Source organism: Hyperolius riggenbachi, chromosome 11 (assembly GCF_040937935.1).
Source record: "Hyperolius riggenbachi isolate aHypRig1 chromosome 11, aHypRig1.pri, whole genome shotgun sequence".
In the NCBI taxonomy this organism is placed as follows: Eukaryota; Metazoa; Chordata; class Amphibia; order Anura; family Hyperoliidae; genus Hyperolius; species Hyperolius riggenbachi.
This window is the reverse complement of record NC_090656.1, coordinates 138,866,220-138,884,453: the sequence shown is the minus strand read 5'-3', so window position 1 is coordinate 138,884,453 and position 18,234 is coordinate 138,866,220. Positions and strand designations below refer to the sequence as shown.

General features: G+C 45.3%; 1 protein-coding gene across 1 annotated transcript in view; it reads left to right on the top strand.

Annotated features, from left to right (window-relative positions):
• The window catches only part of LOC137537575 (rab9 effector protein with kelch motifs-like), a 61,511-nt gene extending 44,178 nt beyond the window's left edge, over positions 1 to 17,333 (top strand). The window contains exons 9-11 of the mRNA XM_068259446.1: positions 2,688 to 2,742; positions 6,931 to 7,028; positions 16,853 to 17,333. Coding sequence (XP_068115547.1) covers positions 2,688 to 2,742; positions 6,931 to 7,028; positions 16,853 to 17,058 — 359 coding nt within the window. The 3' untranslated portion in view covers positions 17,059 to 17,333. The remainder of the gene's footprint in view (positions 1 to 2,687; positions 2,743 to 6,930; positions 7,029 to 16,852) is intronic.
• Positions 17,334 to 18,234: the final 901 nt, after the last annotated feature.

The following is an 18,234-nucleotide window of genomic DNA, read 5'->3' as shown; positions in this document are numbered from 1 at the left end:
GGATGGTATAGACATGCATTTGGCGGTCAGCACCATCAAGGTTCAGGTGGCGGCCCGTCGGTTTTTCTAGATAAGCAGCTTGCTAGAGAACCATACATTAAAGCATTTAAGTCCGTATCCAGGGCTAAACCAGTGCTGAAAAAACTTTTCCTTCCTGGGATCTATCACTGGTTCTTCAGGAACTTTCAAAGGAACCCTTTGGGCCTCTCGACCAGGTATCGATAAAATTCCTGACTTGGAAGGTAGCTTTCCTGTTGGCCATCACTACTGCCAAAAGAGTAGGGAATCTGCAGTTTATCTCTATAAAGGACCCGTATAAGGGTGGCTGGATAGTGTAATGGTTAGGGCTCTGCCTCTGACACAGGAGACCTGGGTTCGAATCTTGGCTCTGCCTGTTCAGTAAGCCAGCACCTATTCAGTAGGAGACCTTGGGCAAGACTCCCTAACACTGCTATTGCCTATAGAGCGCATCCTAGTGGCTGCAGCTCTGGCGCTTTGAGTCCGCCAGGAGAAAAGCGTGATATAAATGTTCTGTTTGTCTGTGTTTTTGTTTGTATATGACTATACTTCCAGACAGGATTATTTTCAGACCGGACCTGACTTATATTCCTAAAGTTAATACAAGCTTTCATAGAAGTCAGGACATAATGGTACCTTCTTTTTGTGAGAATCCGAAGTCAGATAAAGAGAAAGCCTTCCATTTACTTGACGTGAGGAGAGCTATTTTAATTTACTTACAAAGGACTAGAGACTGGAGAAAGACAAACAATTTACTTATTTTATTTACGGGGCAAAGAAAAGGTTCTCAGGCAACCAAGGGCACCATTTCAAGGTGGATAAGGCAGGTTATTACGCAATGTTATCACTCAGCCAAGAGAGTTACCTTTACAAATAAGAGCACATTCCACTAGGTCCCTGTCCACTTCATGGGCAGAGAGAGCAGGGGCATCAATTGAACAAATATGTAGACCGGCAATGTGGCCCTCCCGAAAGTGAGTAAATTGACTGGTTCTCTGTGGTCTCTCAATCTATCGGCCAGCCTGGAGGACGCCTGGGGAAAATCCCCTTTAGACTTAACGGTAATTGGGATTTCTAGCAGTCCACCAGGGCGGCCTTGCCTATACCCTCCCTAGATCTTGGGGAGTTGGTACATTTAAATAAATTTACTCTTGTGAGAAGTAAGATATGGTTGGGTGCACCGGAGGGTACTCGGTGATAAACGGAGTATGGGATACAGGGTGCGCTGAGATATAGGGTGGCTAATTACTATGAAAATAACTAGAGGTCTGTGTTTCCTTGGTGGGAGGGATCGGTGTACTCTCAATCTATCAGCCGTCCTGGAGGACTCCTAGAAATCCCAATTACCGGTAAGCCTAAAGGGGATTTTTTTCTTAGTTTTTCCTATTTTTCCCATTAAAATGCATAGAAAAACTAAATCTTTCTTGTGAAAAAATACTGCCAAATGAAAGCCTGGTTTCTCTTGAAAAAAAGATATATATATATATATATATATATATATATATATATATATATATGTATATGTATCATTTAGGTGTTGTAAGTAGGGATAAAGTTATTGCTGATTTAAATAGGGGCATGGCTAAAAAGTCAAATCTGCTCTGGTACATAGTGGGGATACAAAGTCCTAGATGTGAAGTGGATAAAAAAAATAAACTCTGCATGCAGAGCCTCTGAATGTGGAAGTGTACCCTGATGAAACCCTCAAGAATGCTACCCATGTTTCCCCGAAAATAAGACACTCTTATACTAATTTTTCCATTAAAAAAAATTGTGCTAGGTCTTATTTTCGGGGAGGTCTTAAATTTTGTGGGGTAGTGTGATCCCCCTTGTGTATAGCTATACCCTACTAAAGTATAGACAGATACCCCGCCCCCCTTGTGTATAGCCAGACCCCCCTCTTTCCCAACCCCCCCCCCCCCTCATATATAGCCAGATACCCCTCACGCATAGCTAGTCTCCCCCCACATTACCTCCTGCTGACCCCCCTCCTCCAGAAAGACTGATCCTAGTACTGCGCAGCTCTTCTGCCTGGCGGCATGATTCAAACCGCAGATTAGCAGTAAACTGTAATAAAAGCAGCTAGAGTATCAGTAAAACAGCTCTGTATCACTGTAACATCACCTCCTTATACTTCCTATGACGCGCCTATGTCACTTACTGTATACGGAGGCGCTGTTACAGTGATAGGGTGCTGTTATACTGATATTTTAGCTGCCTTTATTACAGATCACTGCTAATCTGTGGTTTGAATTATGCCCCCGGGCTGAGGAGCTGTGGCGTACTGGGATCAGTGTTTCTGGAGCAGGGGGCCGGCAGGAGGTAATGCGGCAGCGGGGTCTCACTAGGTCTTATCCTAGGGGAGGGCTTACATTTTGAGCAAACTTGAAATATATGCTAGGGGTTATTTTCAGGGGATGTCATACTTTCGGGGGAAACACTGTAGTGGTAAGTTAACACCTACATATCCTGCTTCCGCCTCCTACACTCTGCAGGACGCTTTTTTTTTTTTTTTTTTTTTTTTTTTAAAGAGCTTTCTTGCTCATCCCTACATGTGTATTTTAATTAATTTATGAAAATAAACAGTCATTTTTAATCAGCTTGCACTTTTTTTTTTATTATTCCTAATCGCTTGACTCTCCTAATATTTCCATCTTCTGCTTTGATAGGACTTATGGAATTCTCCAGAATTGAAGTAAATGGAAGCTCCCCCTCACCTCGTTGGTAAATAAATCAATAATTTCCTTATTCGTGTAGCCCATACAAATTTTGATACAATCACACTTCATAGACTAAAAATGTAACTACAACGTAAAAAATGTAACTGGAACATATTTTTTTTGTGTGATTATAGTGTGCATTTGTTTTCCATATGTGGGTCCATTCAAACCATGAAAAATCTATTGTGCTCCAGCATTCTAGATTTTGTCTAGTGGTACATTGGCTAGGACAGGCTGCCTTTTGTATAAGGTTTCAAAAGGTCTGATGAGTATGGTCCTGAGTGCACTTAAAGGCTTATACACACCTACCAACAATCTATTTACCTATCTTCTAAACTTGTCTGTTGGAAGATAAGTTGGTTGTGTTTACGGCTGGCAATCAACCAGATGGTCAACTGATAACAGGTTGTTGGTCAGATTGTTTCTCCAAATGGATCTGACCAACCATCATGCAGGTTGGAATGTGTGCACAAGTCTTTAAAGGGAACCAGAGATGAACGTTTCACACAAAATAAACATATCAGTTGATAGCTTGTAAAGAATAAATGCTCTACCTGATAATTTTGCCGCTCTGGTGTGCCTTTTTTAGTGTTTTTTATCCATTATTGCTCCAGGAAAAATCAAATATGGCCGCCAGCTCATATCTCTTCTCCTTCCGGGTTATATGAGTTGTTCTGGATGTGCTGTCTATGCTATATGAGACTAGGCTGCTATCTAGGTTATATGAGAAAGGCTCATCTGTGTGCTTTCATTTTGGTATGATGTACTGTAAGAAGTGTCTCTCATAGGAATGAAACTGCAGTCAGTATCTAGTGCACACAGAGCACACAGGGATCATATTACAGCCACAGAGCTTCTCTCTCAGCAGAGCAGCCCCTCCCAGTCATCACAGCTCTCAGTATGCAAAGCATGAAATCTAAGCCAGGAGGTGGCAGGCTTGGGCTTGAAAACACTTAACAGAAGAGTGACTCAGCTATAATGATTCCAGGTCAAACCTCGACTGAATAGTCGGTGGATTCTTATCACAGTTGCTAATAGACTAATTAAGCAGATAACAATGAAACTAAAAGCAGGGTAGGTGTTTACTGTCATGTTCCCACTGATAAATGTAATAAAATACATGAGGGTGCTTCGTCTCTGGTTCTCTTTAACAACTTTGTTGTTTTTGAATGCAGACATGTTGTGCAGTTTGTCATTTAGCTTGCGCACATAGGCCTCAATTCACTAAGATCATGCTGGAGATAATAAGGCAAGAGAAAACTTACCTCCACATAAGAGAGAGTTATCTTATCTCTTCATTCCTTAAGTTACCTCCTGTGTAGTTAATTTACCTCCTCTGTAGTTAATTTACCTCCTCTGTAGTTATTTTCACATGCAGTTAACCTGCTGAGCGGTCTGGACGAGCTCAGCTCGTCCAGTACCGCCGGAGCCTGACGCTCAGGCCCTGCTGGGCCGATTTGGCTCAAATAAAAAGCAGCACACGCAGCCGGCACTTTGCCAGCCGCGTGTGCTACCTGATCGCCGCTGCAGTGCGGCGATCCGCCGCATGCAGCGGCGAAAGAGGGTCCCCCCAGCCGCCTGAGCCCAGCGTAGCCGGAACAAAAAGTTCCGGCCAGTGCTAAGGGCTGGATCGGAGGCGGCTGACGTCAGGACGTCGGCTGACGTCCATGACGTCACTCCGCTCGTCGCCATGGCGACGAGGTAAGCGAAACACGGAAGGCCGCTCATTGCGGCCTTCCGTGTTACTTCTGGCCGCCGGAGGCGATCAGAACGCCTCCGGAGCGCCCTCTAGTGGGCTTTCATGCAGCCAACTTTCAGTTGGCTGCATGAAATAGTTTTTTTTTTATTAAAAAAAAAAAACCCTCCCGCAGCCTCCCTGGCGATCTTAATAGAACGCCAGGGAGGTTAATAAACAGCCTGTCTAACTCTGGAGTTATTTTAAGGATTGAAGAGTTAAAGACAGAAGAGTTAACTTTAGGTTTGCCTGAGGTAAAATGTTTCCTGAATACTACATGCCTTATCACCATGGTAATAACAACTCTAGAAGAGTTATTAAAGACAGGAGATAAGCTTAGTGAATTGAGGCCATAGTATTTAAGTGAGTTGGTTGTTTAGTTAGTTGGTGTGTGTGTACTTACTTGTCAGGAAAACTTGTTGTACGGTTGGTCGTGCTGTGTGGTTGATGTGTGTATGAGCCTTTAAAGCATACCTTAGCGCTAAATATATTTTAAAAAAAAGTACACCTAAATATATTTAAAAAGGGACACCTACTATGTGTGTAAGGAGTTGTGCAGAGGCTTACCGCACTTCCCGATCTGTTTTCACTCAGTTGCCGTTCTGCTGCTTCCATTCCGTTTAACCGCAGACCCCCACCCTAAGACTCCATTCACACTTAGAAGTGCAAAACGCTGGCGATTTCACACGGAAAAATCACTGGACAGTGCAGCGATTTCTCCACGATCACATTAACCGCTTCTATAGCACTGAAACCCGATCGCCGGGAAATCACCTGAAAATGGTGCAGGCTACGCATTTGCGTTTTGCAATTTTGGGCAAGTAAGAATGGGCTCATAGGGTTTTATTACACTAGCTCTTTCAAAAGTGCTAGTGTTTTAGCGTTTTCCGAAATATCTGGCAAAATGCTCAAGTGTGAATGGGGCCTAAAGTGGATTTTTCTATTTAGAAAGGTCCGTTTCTTCAATGGTGTGAAGAAATATTCTGTTTTCTTATCGCCCCCAATGCAGTGCTAGAGCTTCTATTTCCGTTCGGCTGGGCTCAGCGGTCCGGAAAATTTGGTGCTGCAAGAAACATGCGGGTCCGTTCAGCGGATTGTGCAGATTGGATCAGTTTAGAACAGACCGATGTGAATGGGTTAACATTTGGATCCGTTCCCTTCTGATCCAGGAATGGGACTGGCTTTTAGCTCAAATGTGAGCCGGGCCTTAGGGATGGTTTGCACGGAAGGGGTTTTTAACCTCCCTGGCGGTATGCAGTTTATGAGGCTGCATCCGCGGGAGGGATTTTTAGAATATAAGTTGTTTTAAACCTTGTAGCTAGCACTAGACTAGCTACCTGTGACCCCCCCCCCCCCAAGTCCCCCGGCACCTATCTGCTCCCCCCGATCGCCGCCGGCAAAACTCATCCGTCCGCGATCCTGCGAGAGCCGCAGCTTCCCAATTAGCTTCAGTCATCGCTATGACGACGATCGGACATGACATCATCGACGTCATGTCATGCGCAGTCCGGATCCTCCCCATAGCGAAGCCGAGTGCTGATCGGGAGGCTGCGCCATCGTGGGATCCCTGGGGGGGTATGTATTGCGGCGGGGATCGGGGGGAGAGCGAGGGGCACTTGGGGGGCACAGCTTGCTAGCCAAGTGCTAGCTGAAAACTACTGAACACATTTTATTAAAAAAATAAAAATCCTCCTGGGGCCATGCGATCCCCTGCGGCGGCTAGCCCGACACTGTGTCAGGCTTACCGCCAGGGAGGTTAAACACTAGTGATTTGAAAAGCCTTTACTAATGCAATGCTGTGGGTGATTTTTACTATAAAATCACATTGATCGTCAGAACACACATAGCATTACATTATCTAGAACTTTTAAAATCACAAGCGCTTTGAAAAAGCTCTTGCAGTGTGAACCAGCCCTAAATGTCATAATTTTGTAGTAATAAGATCAAGATTGCATACCTCCTAAAATCTTGTGTTTAGGACTGCTTTCACTTGGGCCTTTGATGCAAGCCAGCACTTTTTCTGATGAGTACGTAACTGAATCTCTCAAGCCGTGCACTGCAATGGGGATTCGAATGCATGATTGATTTCAATAGCCTGCCTTTTCCCTGTCCAAATTCATGTGTGGGGGAAATGCTGTGAATTGTCCCTAGTGGAAATCAGCCCTAGGAGGTGATAAAATTGGTCAGTTATTGACCAATCCATATTGCAGGTGTGGTGGTTTAAAGCCTGGTACACACTCTCAATTATGATTGGCCAATCAGTGACCAATTTTACCACCTCCACGTAATGAGTCCACAGCTAGTATGTGCCAATCTTTTAAAATGTCATTCTATACATTTTTATTTTATATTTTTTTTATGTACAAGTCTCTGCGACTGTAAAAAAAAAAAAAAAATTGCACACGTATAACACTTGACTTTATTGTTTTCGATCAGTATATGTTTTTCTGTTTTCAGCTGGCATTCTGCTGCCCAGATCTCTGATTCTAGCTTCCTAATTCATGGAGGCTATGATGGAAACCAGGCTTTACATGACACCCACGTCTTCAGTACAGGTACTTTCTGTCTAATGTACAGCAAAACCTCTCCCATCTCTTTACTGCTCATATACATCTCACCTACCACCTTCTTAAAATGTGTCAAAAATGAATGTTCCTCCACTCCTAGGTCACAGCACAGCTAGTACTAGAAGCAGTCCTATTGCATAGGTGTTTATACTAAGTTTAGTGAGGGCTGTTCATATGAGGTAAATGGTAGAGCACCGCTCAGGTAAGGCCCCTTATACACTTCATCAGTTGGTGTGCGTTAGTACGCGGTTTTCCATAGCAGTGCATTGTGACAGTTTTCAGTTAAAACGCGTTAAGTGTGAAAGGCGCCATAAAAAAAAACATGGGTATTACTCTGAAAATCAGTTTTCTTTCAGTTTTAACTGAGAGCAACTGATTAAGTGTAAAAGGGCCCGTATCTATCTATCTATCTATCTTTTCCACAGACCGTTGAGCTGTGTGCTCAGCAAGCAGTTACCAGGCGACAGTGAGCAGTTGTGAGTTTGAGGGGCATTTCACTGCCTATCAACAGTCCATGTAAAAGAGGCCTTAGCCACATGCCCTGTTTACTGCAAGGCCAATAAAGGTAGTGGGCCTATTAAAGGAACATAAGGAGAAACAGAAATGTATCTCCACTCACTCCAACCAATGACTGCTCCACTAGCACTAATTTTAAAGACCCGTTAAGCAGAACTTTGGAGGGGGAGGACCAGACAGATAAATTGGTATATTTCCATAAGGCTGACCCATGCATCAGTAATACAGATGGTTATTGAGTTGTAAATAATTCTGACTTGCATGCAAAGGATTATTAGTTTGAAACCATTAGTTAAATCAATCATGCAGTACAGTCGATTGACCAAGCTGCTTGCAATTACCTCTAAATTGTAAGCCTTCGGTCAGGACCCTCCTCCTCCTTATTTCTCCTACCCGTTCATGCACCTCCATCACATGGATCTGTGTGAACTCGACCTGCCTAATCTCCATGCTCCCATCCATTGACTGACTAAGCATTTACTTGTACTCATACTGTGCTGCGTGATCTGGTTTGCATGTATTCCTGTATTGTCTTATTCAGAATCAGAATCATATTTATTTCGCCAAGTACAACGGGGGTTGTACCCGGAATTATTTTTGGCTCATACAGGGTCGGAGATGGTACAAACACATACATGCGATCCAACACAATCAGGTACAGTATACACAGTAAGCATCTACCTATATATACATAACGCACATAACCATAGTGAAGGACGCGTGGGGAAGTCTGGAGTGCTATGTGAGGGGAGCAGCCTGCCAACTATCGACGGCGCTCGCTCGCTCCACAGCAGTTCCAGATGCCCCGCAGTGTATCCTGAAAAAGAGTGGAGAGAGAGAGAGAAGGGATATCTAAAGAGACTGAGGAAGAAGAAGAAAGAACCAAGGCAAGAGGAGAGAGGCAGAGGCCTTTTAGGGATGCAGATTAAAGAAAACACCCCTGGTTCCGACGATCAGTCCAAGAGTCCATCCTTGTGGTCCGATTCCCTGATGTAGGAAGGAGGGCAGCTGGTCTCCAGAGCTGGGTGGTGGTGCAGGCTGACACGGTCCTCAACAGTGGCCGAGGTAGACACTGGGTGGCCGAGCAGGCTGGGGGCTGCGGCTGGTGGAGACCGTCTCTCGAGCTCAGCTGAGGATGTCTCCATGTGGGAGGCCCAGCAGGAAGCGGCGGTGGTCAGGCCATCTGTGCACATGAAGTGTCCCCCATGCTCCGGGCTGGAGTCCTGGGCAGCGGCCCACGTGGTGGGGAGGGGATCCTGCAGCCTCGATAATCCCAGGCGGCGGAGGATGGGTGCTCCTGCAGTGCTGGTGGCGTCCTGGTCGCCCTGGGTAGCGGGGGTACGGTAGTCCATACGACCCGCACCACATGGGCGCTGAGCTCTGGGTCCGCAGCTCTCCAGTTTCTCCTGCTTAGGTGTGGGGTCTCTGGGGCCTCCTGTAGTGGCGGTGGCTGGAGGGGTTAGCTCGGGGCAGCAGTCGGGCTATCGGGGATCAGAAGCTGATCCAGGTCACGGCAGCAGCGGTGGAGAGCTGCTAGTGTGGACCTGCCTGCACGCTGAATGCCGGAGCGGCTGCAGGGGGCAGCATCCTGTGGGCCAGCCTGAGCGGGCTCTAGGTGGAAGCAGCATGAGGCTGGAGCAGCGTCTCGGTTCGTCTGATATGGATGGCGTTCAGGGCCAGCGTGGTGGAGTAAAGATCAGGGCACGTGGGTCCTGATCAGCTGGCCGCCCGATCAGCTGGCATGCCGCCGTCATGCGGCTGATGATCGAGCGCTGGAGAGGCTCTTCTGTGTCCCTACATCCTCCCCGGTAGGCTAGGGGGGACCTGGGTGGTCAGCAGATGGTCCGGGGGCAGCGGCGGCAGATAAGGAGAGCTCAGTGCTGCCTCTCCATGCCTGCACGTGGGCCCCCGAACAGCTGATCCTTTCGCCGTCCATCCATCCCGTGATCCGTGGCTAGTGCAGAGCCGGACCGGCAGTGCCCATGTCCTCCGCCTCCTACCTCAACAAGAGGTGAGTGGAGGAGAGATTTTAATCTAAAAAGAGCAAAAAAGGCCGGAGCCCTGTGGCCGAGGCGTCAGAGTCCGGCGCCATCTTGTTATTGTTGTATGTGACCACTAAATATTGTCTGTAACCTTAATGTACAGTGCTGTGTAATATGTTGGCGCTTTATAAATTAAATACATTTGGAGGCAAGACATAATTATTTGTATCTCATTGACCTTCCCTATTCAACAAATATGCAACTTTCTTTTCGACTGTACAGTAAATAACTACAGCAACTGTGGGTCGTCTGCTCCTCCACCCTTCCTCCCGCCTTCTGCAGAGTAGTGTAGATGAGCACTTTTATATTTACCTGCAGCAGTGATGCCTCGGGTCTCCTCCTCCTTATCTTCCCAACAGCTAAACCCTTTATTCTGCATACCTCTAGAAGCGCGTCACAGGGCCGTGGCGTAGTGGTTAGCGCTCTTGCAGAGCTGGGTTTCTGGTTTGAATCCCAGCCAGGGAACAATCTGCACAGAGTTTGTATGTTCTCCCCATCTTTCCATGTCTGCATGTTTCCTCCGGGCACCCCAGTTTCCTCCCACATCCCAAAAACATACAGATAAGTTAACTGGCTAGTGTTCCCATGGGTTGTTGCTGCATCCAGGCTCAAACTGACACTGTTTCAACCAGAAACACTGTGACTGGTGTGTGCTCCTTACAATGGGAAGGTAGTGTAATGTTTATACTGCTTACGGTAATGCACATTTTAAGCTTTTGAGGGCCCAATGAAATAGCAAGGAGGGGCTGCATTGGGTCTATGGCCTTTGAGTTTGACACCTGTGCCCTAAATAGTTCTAACATTGTATGGCAAGAGTCTGATTTTCAATGTCAGGTAATGGGAAGTGTGTGTATACATGACCAAAAAGTGATTTTTGAAATCAAATCTTATAGCCGCAATGGCAGCGCAACCTCTGCAGCAAATGCAATCACAGATAAGTAAAAATAAATGTAGAACTAAAAAAAAAAAAATCCCCAAAAGGGCTTTACTGCAAACTCCCAACATGTGTGGAAAGCTACCTCTTTTATTGTTGACCTTTTCAGCATGCGTCCGTAAACCCTTTTTAGGCTCGGTTCACATTGGCTTTTGCCAAAAAATGCAGCAGGACAGAATTTTCCGGACCGTTCTGCTCAGCGAAACAGAAGGTTCTGCAGCACAATAGGAACCTATGGAAAACGGACGTTTTATAGCACACTGGCTGTATAAACGGACCGTTTTCCAGGATCCAGAGGGCCGGATCCGTACGGCCTGCTCTGCAAAAAAAATGGATGTGAACCGGGCCTTACAAAATACTGATACAATGGTGCAAATTCCTAATGCTAAACCCCAAATGTAATTTGTCCCTAGGAATTGGCAAATAAAATGAGCTCCTTGATATTGCTAGCTCTATGATAACAAAGTAAAAGCTTGTGCTTCTAGATATTGTATTATCCACTCTTTTCATAGTCATGCATCTGGGCGTAAGACCCATAAAAGTCCTTAAAGGGGCACTACAGCGAGAAACTGTAAAATTTATATGTGCAAACATATAGAAATAAGTACATTTTTTCCAGAGTAAATTGAGCCATAAATTACTTTTCTCCTATGTTGCTGTCACTTACAGTAGGTAGTAGAAATATGACAGAAGTGACGGGTTTTGGACTAGCCCATCTCTTCATAGGGGATTCTCAGCAAGGCTTTTATTCTTTATAAATATGTTCTCTAAAAAGGATTTAACCACTTGAGGACCTAGGGCTTTCTACCCCTTAAGGACCGGCCACTTTTTTTCCATTCAGACCACTGCAGCTTTCACGGTTTATTGCTCGCTCATACAACCTACCACCTAAATGAATTTTGGCTCCTTTTCTTGTCACTAATAAAGCTTTCTTTTAGTGCTATTTGATTGCTCCTGCGATTTTTACTTTTTATTATATTCAGCAAAAAAGACATGAATTTTGGCAAAAAAATGATTTTTTTTAACTTTCTGTGCTGACAGTTTTCAAATAAAGTAAAATTTCTGTATACATGCAGCGCGAAAAATGTGGACAAACATGTTTTTGATAAAAAAAAAACCCATTCAGTGTATATTTATTGGTTTGGGTAAAAGTTATAGCGTTTACAAACTATGGTGCAAAAAGTGAATTTTCCCATTTTCAAGCATCTCTGACTTTTCTGACCCTCTGTCATGTTTCATGAGGGGCTAGAATTCCAGGATAGTATAAATACCCCCCAAATGACCCCATTTTGGAAAGAAGACATCCCAAAGTATTCACTGAGAGGCATAGTGAGTTCATAGAAGATATTATTTTTTGTCACAAGTAAGCGGAAAATGACACTTTGTGAAAAAAAAAAAAAAAAAAAAAAGTTTCCATTTCTTCTAACTTGCGACAAAAAAAAATGAAATCTGCCACGGACTCACCATGCTCCTCTCTAAATACCTTGAAGTGTCTACTTTCCAAAATGGGGTCATTTGTGGGGTGTGTTTACTGTCCTGACATTTTGGGGGGTGCTAAATTGTAAGCACCCCTGTAAAGCCTGAAGGTGCTCATTGGACTTTGGACCCCTTAGCGCAGTTAGGGTGCAAAAAAGTGCCACACATGTGGTATTGCCGTACTCAGGAGAAGTAGTATAATGTGTTTTGGGGTGTATTTTTACACATACCCATGCTGGGTGGGAGAAATATCTCTGTAAATGACAATTTGTTAATTTTTTTTACACACAATTGTCCATTTACAGAGATCTTTCTCCCACTCAGCATGGGTATGTGTAAAAATACACCACAAAACACATTATACTACTTCTCCTGAGTACGGTGATACCACATGTGTGGCACTTTTTTGCACCCTAACTGCGCTAAAGGGCCCAAAGTCCAATGAGTACCTTTAGAATTTCACAGGTCATTTTGAGAAATTTCGTTTCAAGACTACTCCTCACGGTTTAGGGCCCCTAAAATGCCAGGGCAGTATAGGAACCCCACTAATGACCCCATTTTAGAAAGAAGACACCCCAAGGTATTCCGTTAGGAGTATGGTGAGTTCATAGAAGTTTTTATTTTTTTGTCACAAGTTAGCGGAAATTGATTTTAATAGTTTTTTTTCACAAAGTGTCATTTTCCGCTAACTTGTGACAAAAAATAAAATCTTCTATGAACTCACCATACTCCGTACGGAATACCTTTGGGTGTCTTCTTTCTAGAATGGGGTCATTTGTGGGGTTCCTATACTGCCCTGGCATTTTAGGGGCCCTAAACCGTGAGGAGTAGTCTTGAAACCAAATGTCGCAAAATGACCTGTGAAATCCTAAAGGTACTCATTGGACTTTGGGCCCCTTAGTGTACTTAGGGTGTAAAAAAGTGTCACACATGTGGTACCGCCGTACTCAGGAGAAGTAGTATAATGCGTTTTGGGGTGTATTTTTACACATACCCATGCTAAGTGGGAGAAATATCTCTGTAAATGACAATTGTTTGATTTTTTACACACAATTGTCCATTTACATAGAAATTTCTCCCATCCAGCATGGGTATGTGTAAAAATACACCCCAAAACACATTATACTACTTTTCCTGAGTACAGCGGTACCACATGTGTGACAATTTTTTGCAGCCTAGGTGCGCTAAGGGGCCCAACGTCCTATTCACAGGTCATTTTGAAGCATTTGTTTTCTAGACTACTCCTCGCGGTTTAGGGCCCCTAAAATGCCAGGGCAGTATAGGAACCCCACAAGTGACCCCATTTTAGAAAGAAGACACCCCAAGGTATTCCGTTAGGTGTATGGCGAGTTCATAGAAGATTTTATTTTTTGTCACAAGTTAGTGAAAAATGACACTTTGTGAAAAAAAACCAATAAAAATTAATTTCCGCTAACTTTTGACAAAAAATAAAATCTTCTATGAACTCGTCATACACCTAACAGAATACCTTGGGGTGTCTTTTTTTCTAAAATGGGGTCACTTGTGGGGTTCCTATACCGCCCTGGCATTTTACAGGCCCAAAACCGTGAGTAGTCTGGAAACCAAATGTCTCAAAATGACTGTTCAGGGGTATAAGCATCTGCAAATTTTGATGACAGGTGGTCTATGAGGGGGCGAATTTTGTGGAACCGGTCATAAGCAGGGTGGCCTTTTAGATGACAGGTTGTATTGGGCCTGATCTGATGGATAGGAGTGCTAGGGGGGTGACAGGAGGTGATTGATGGGTGTCTCAGGGGGTGGTTAGAGGGGAAAATAGATGCAATCAATGCACTGGGGAGGTGATCGGAAGGGGGTCTGAGGGGGATCTGAGGGATTGGCCGAGTGATCAGGAGCCCACACGGGGCAAATTGGGGCCTGATCTGATGGGTAGGTGTGCTAGGGGGTGACAGGAGGTGATTGATGGGTGTCTCAAGGTGTGATTAGAGGGGGGAATAGATGCAAGCAATGCACTGGCGAGGTGATCAGGGCTGGGGTCTGAGGGCATTCTGAGGGTGTGGGCGGGTGATTGAGTGCCCTAGGGGCAGATAGGGGTCTAATCTGATAGGTAGCAGTGACAGGGGGTGATTGATGGGTAATTAGTGGGTGTTTAGGGTAGAGAATAGATGGAAACACTGCGCTTGGGTGGTGATCTGATGTCGGATCTGCGGGCGATCTATTGGTGTGGGTGGGTGATCAGTTTGCCCGCAAGGGGCAGGTTAGGGGCTGATTGATGGGTGGCAGTGACAGCGGGTGATTGATGGGTGGAAGTGACAGGGGGTGATTGATGGGTGGCAGTGACAGGGGGTGATTGATAGGTGATTGACAGGTAATCAGTGGGTTATTACAGGGGAGAACAGATGTAAATATTGCACTGGCGAATTGATAAGGGGGGGTCTGAGGGCAATCTGAGCGTGTAGGCGGGCGATTGGGTGCCCGCAAGGGGCAGATTAGGGTCTGATCTGATGGGTAACAGTGACAGGTGGTGATAGGTGGTGATAGGGGGTGATTGATGGGTAATTAGTGGGTGTTTAGAGGAGAGAATAGATGTAAACGCTGCGCTTGGGTGGTGATCTGATGTCGGATCTGCGGGCGATCTATTGGTGTGGGTGGGTGATCAGATTGCCCGCAAGGGGCAGGTTAGGGGCTGATTGTTGGGTGGCAGTGACGGGGTGATTGATGGGTGATAGGTGATTGGCAGGTGATTGACAGGTGATCAGTGGGTTATTACAGGGAAGGACAGATGTAATTAATGCACTGGCGAATTGATAAGGGGGGGGTCTGAGGGCAATCTGAGCGTGTGGGCGGGTGATTGGGTGCCCGCAAGGGGCAGATTAGGGTCTGATCTGATAGGTAACAGTGACAGGTGGTGATAGGGGGTGATTGATGGGTAATTAGTGGGTGTTTAGAGAAGATAACAGATGTAAACAATACATTTGGGAGGTAATCTGACGGCGGGTTTGCGGGCGATCTAATGGTGTGGGTGGGTGATCAGATTGCCCGCAAGGGGCAGGTTAGGGGCTGATTGATGGGTGGCAGTGACAGGGGGTGACGGGGGTGATTGATGGGTGATAGGTGATTGGCAGGTGATTGACAGGTGATCAGTGGGTTATTACAGGGAAGAACAGATGTAATTAATGCACTGGTGAATTGATAAGGGGGGGTCAGAGGGCAATCTGAGCGTGTGGGCGGGTGATTGGGTGCCCGCAAGGGGCAGATTAGGGTCTGATCTGATAGGTAAAAGTGACAGGTGGTGATAGGGGGTGATTGATGGGTAATTAGTGGGTGTTTAGAGGAGAGAATAGATGTAAACAATGGATTTGGGAGGTGATCTGATGTCGGATCTGCGGGCGATCTATTGGTGTGGGGGGGGTGATCAGATTGCCCGCAAGGGGCAGGTTAGGGGCTGGCTGATGGGTGGCAGTGACAGGGGGTGATTGACGGGTGATTGACAGGTGATTGACAGGTGATCAGGGGGATAGATGCATACAGTAAACAGGGGGGGGGTCTGGGGAGAATCTGAGGGGTGGGGGGTGATCAGGAGGGGGCAGGGAGCAGGGTGGGGGATAAAAAAAAAATAGCGTTGACAGATAGTGACAGGGAGTGATTGATGGGTGATTAGGGGGGTGATTGGGTGCAAACAGGGGTCTGGGGGGTGGGCAGGGGGGGGTCTGATGGGTGCTGTGGGCGATCTGGGGCAGGGGGGGGGGGGGGAAATCAGTGTGCTTGGTGCAGACTAGGGTGGCTGCAGCCTGCCCTGGTGGTCCCTCGGACACTGGGACCACCAGGGCAGGAGGCAGCCTGTATAATACACTTTGTAAACATTACAAAGTGTATTATACACTTTGTATGCGGCGATCGCGGGGTTAACATCCCGCCGGCGCTTCCGTATAGCCGGCGGGATGTTGCGGCGGGTGAGCGGCGCCAGGCGGAGGCGGAGGATCGCGTCACTGATGACGCGATCGCTCCGCCCATGCCCCTACAAGGACCGCCGCCAATTGTCAATACGGCGGTCCTTGCGGGGTGCACTTCCCGGCCGCCAATTGTACATACGGCGGTCGGGAAGTGGTTAAACAATGATGCTGTCCAGCTTCCCTGCTCGCTACAGTTTTTTTGCAGTTGGACAGAGCAACTGCCATTCACTAAGTACTTTTGAAAATAAATATATCCCTGAGAATCCCCTATAAAGAGATGGACTAGTCCAAAACCTGTCACTTCTGTCAGATTTCTACTACCTACTGTAAGTGACAGTAACATAGGAGAAAAGTAATTTATGGCTCATTTTACTCTGGAAAAAAAATGTACTTCTTATTTGTATGTGTTTTCACATATTTTAAATTTTACAGTTTTTTGCTGTAGTGCCCCTTTAATCTGCCATTTTAGGAACTATGATGGTTTAGGGCAGTTGTTCCCTATATTCTACCAGGGTAGTTATCCAGATTGAGAGTCTGCGACACAAATGTCCCAACATTGGCTATACCAAACCAGTATTTGGCCACATACCATCCAACCGAAATACTGTGATTATCTATCTAGTAGGGGTAAGGGCGGACCAGGAATTGTGGCTACCTCAAAGTAGGGGGATTGCTTCTGCTGACTGATGGCAAAGTGCATTCTCTCCACTTGCCCTGGCTGGCCCCATAATGTCACACCAATGCTGCTGATCTAGGTGGTTCATATCCACTTCTCAGTGTGCGCAACCAGCATTAATATTGTGGTCTTTTAGTATATAATGTCCACCATTTATCTACATCTGACTTTGTAAGGCATTGGAAGTAGTCTTTGGAGAGCAATTTTCATTGTAATGTTCCTAACTTTCTCTACAGTGACAAGGACTTGGACTGCCTTGGTCCATAAATCATTGCCCCGTTCTCCCCGTGCTGGATATTCCATGCTGACCCTCCCTGGTGTGAATGATGAAAGCAAGGAGTCTATGCCTCAGGAATTGCTTATCTTTGGAGGAGGAGACAATGAAGGACAGTTCTACTGTGATACTATCAGATTGCAGATCTCTGAGATTCTGGATGTGTAGAGCCCCTTACCCTTGTGTTCCTGTTATGTTACTAAATCTGAGTATCTACTTTTCTATTTGTGTATATAAAGCTTATATTGTGATTGTATATAACCTTGACGTTTTATAAAGAAAATCTATATGTAGTTGGAATTTTCAGCATCAATTTTAATGTTAAATGTTGAATTTGTTATGTAAGTTATAGTATTGTGTTGTAATTGGTTTTTAATCCTTCAAGTCCTCTGAATCTCGGTAAAAAAATGTTATATAAATGTGATTATTTAGGACAAAGTTATTTTTATTTCAATCTAAATGAGTACTTTCTTTGTGTTCCGTATGTAAATGTTATACATATCAATATGGTTTCATGTCTTATTGATTTGATTCTACTTCATTGACTTATTTTTTTATTTTTTTTTAAACTTCTTGAGGACCACAAGCTTATGCTGGGAATACATGGCTTGATTTTGAGCCATTAAGATGGCTCGATAGATAATCTCCGACATGTCCGATCGTTTTGCTGCTCTATTTCTCATTGAAGTGAATTGAAAAAAAGATAAGAAAAAAAACGAGCAAAAGATAAGAGAATCGAGCGGGCAAAATTATCGGGTGCAGAATAGAGTGCCAGAATCAACCTGTGTATTCCCAGCTTTACACCCCCTTAGTGACCAGGCCATTTTTTACAATTCAGCACACTGCAGCTTTAACAGTTTGCAGCAGGGCCATACAACTTCGCAAACAAATTAATCTTGCCTCCTTTTCTTGCTACCAACAGACATTTTCTGTTGGTGGCATCTGATTGTTTTGGTTTTTGTGTTCATTTAATCAGTGTGATTGCCTCACATAGGCATCAGCCTATGAGAGGAATCAGTTTGTGAGCCAGTCAAGGGGACAGCTCAGTGACAGAACTGTCCCCTGTACAGCGCTACAGTAGATTGAAGCGCTGTACATGTAAAAAAAAAAAAAAAAAATTCCCCTTTTAATAGCCTGCCAGCTGTGATTTCAGGCTGATCAAGGAGCTCTGCGTTTTGTCAGGGTACGATCGCGCATGCCCCCTGCTAATCTCCACCCCAGGACTTGATGCCAATTGGCATTAGGCGGTCCCAGGGGAGCAACTCTTCGCCCGCCAATTGGCGTTAGGCAGTCGCAGAGTGGTTAATGAAATCTGCAGTACAAAAAGGATAGAGATACTAACAT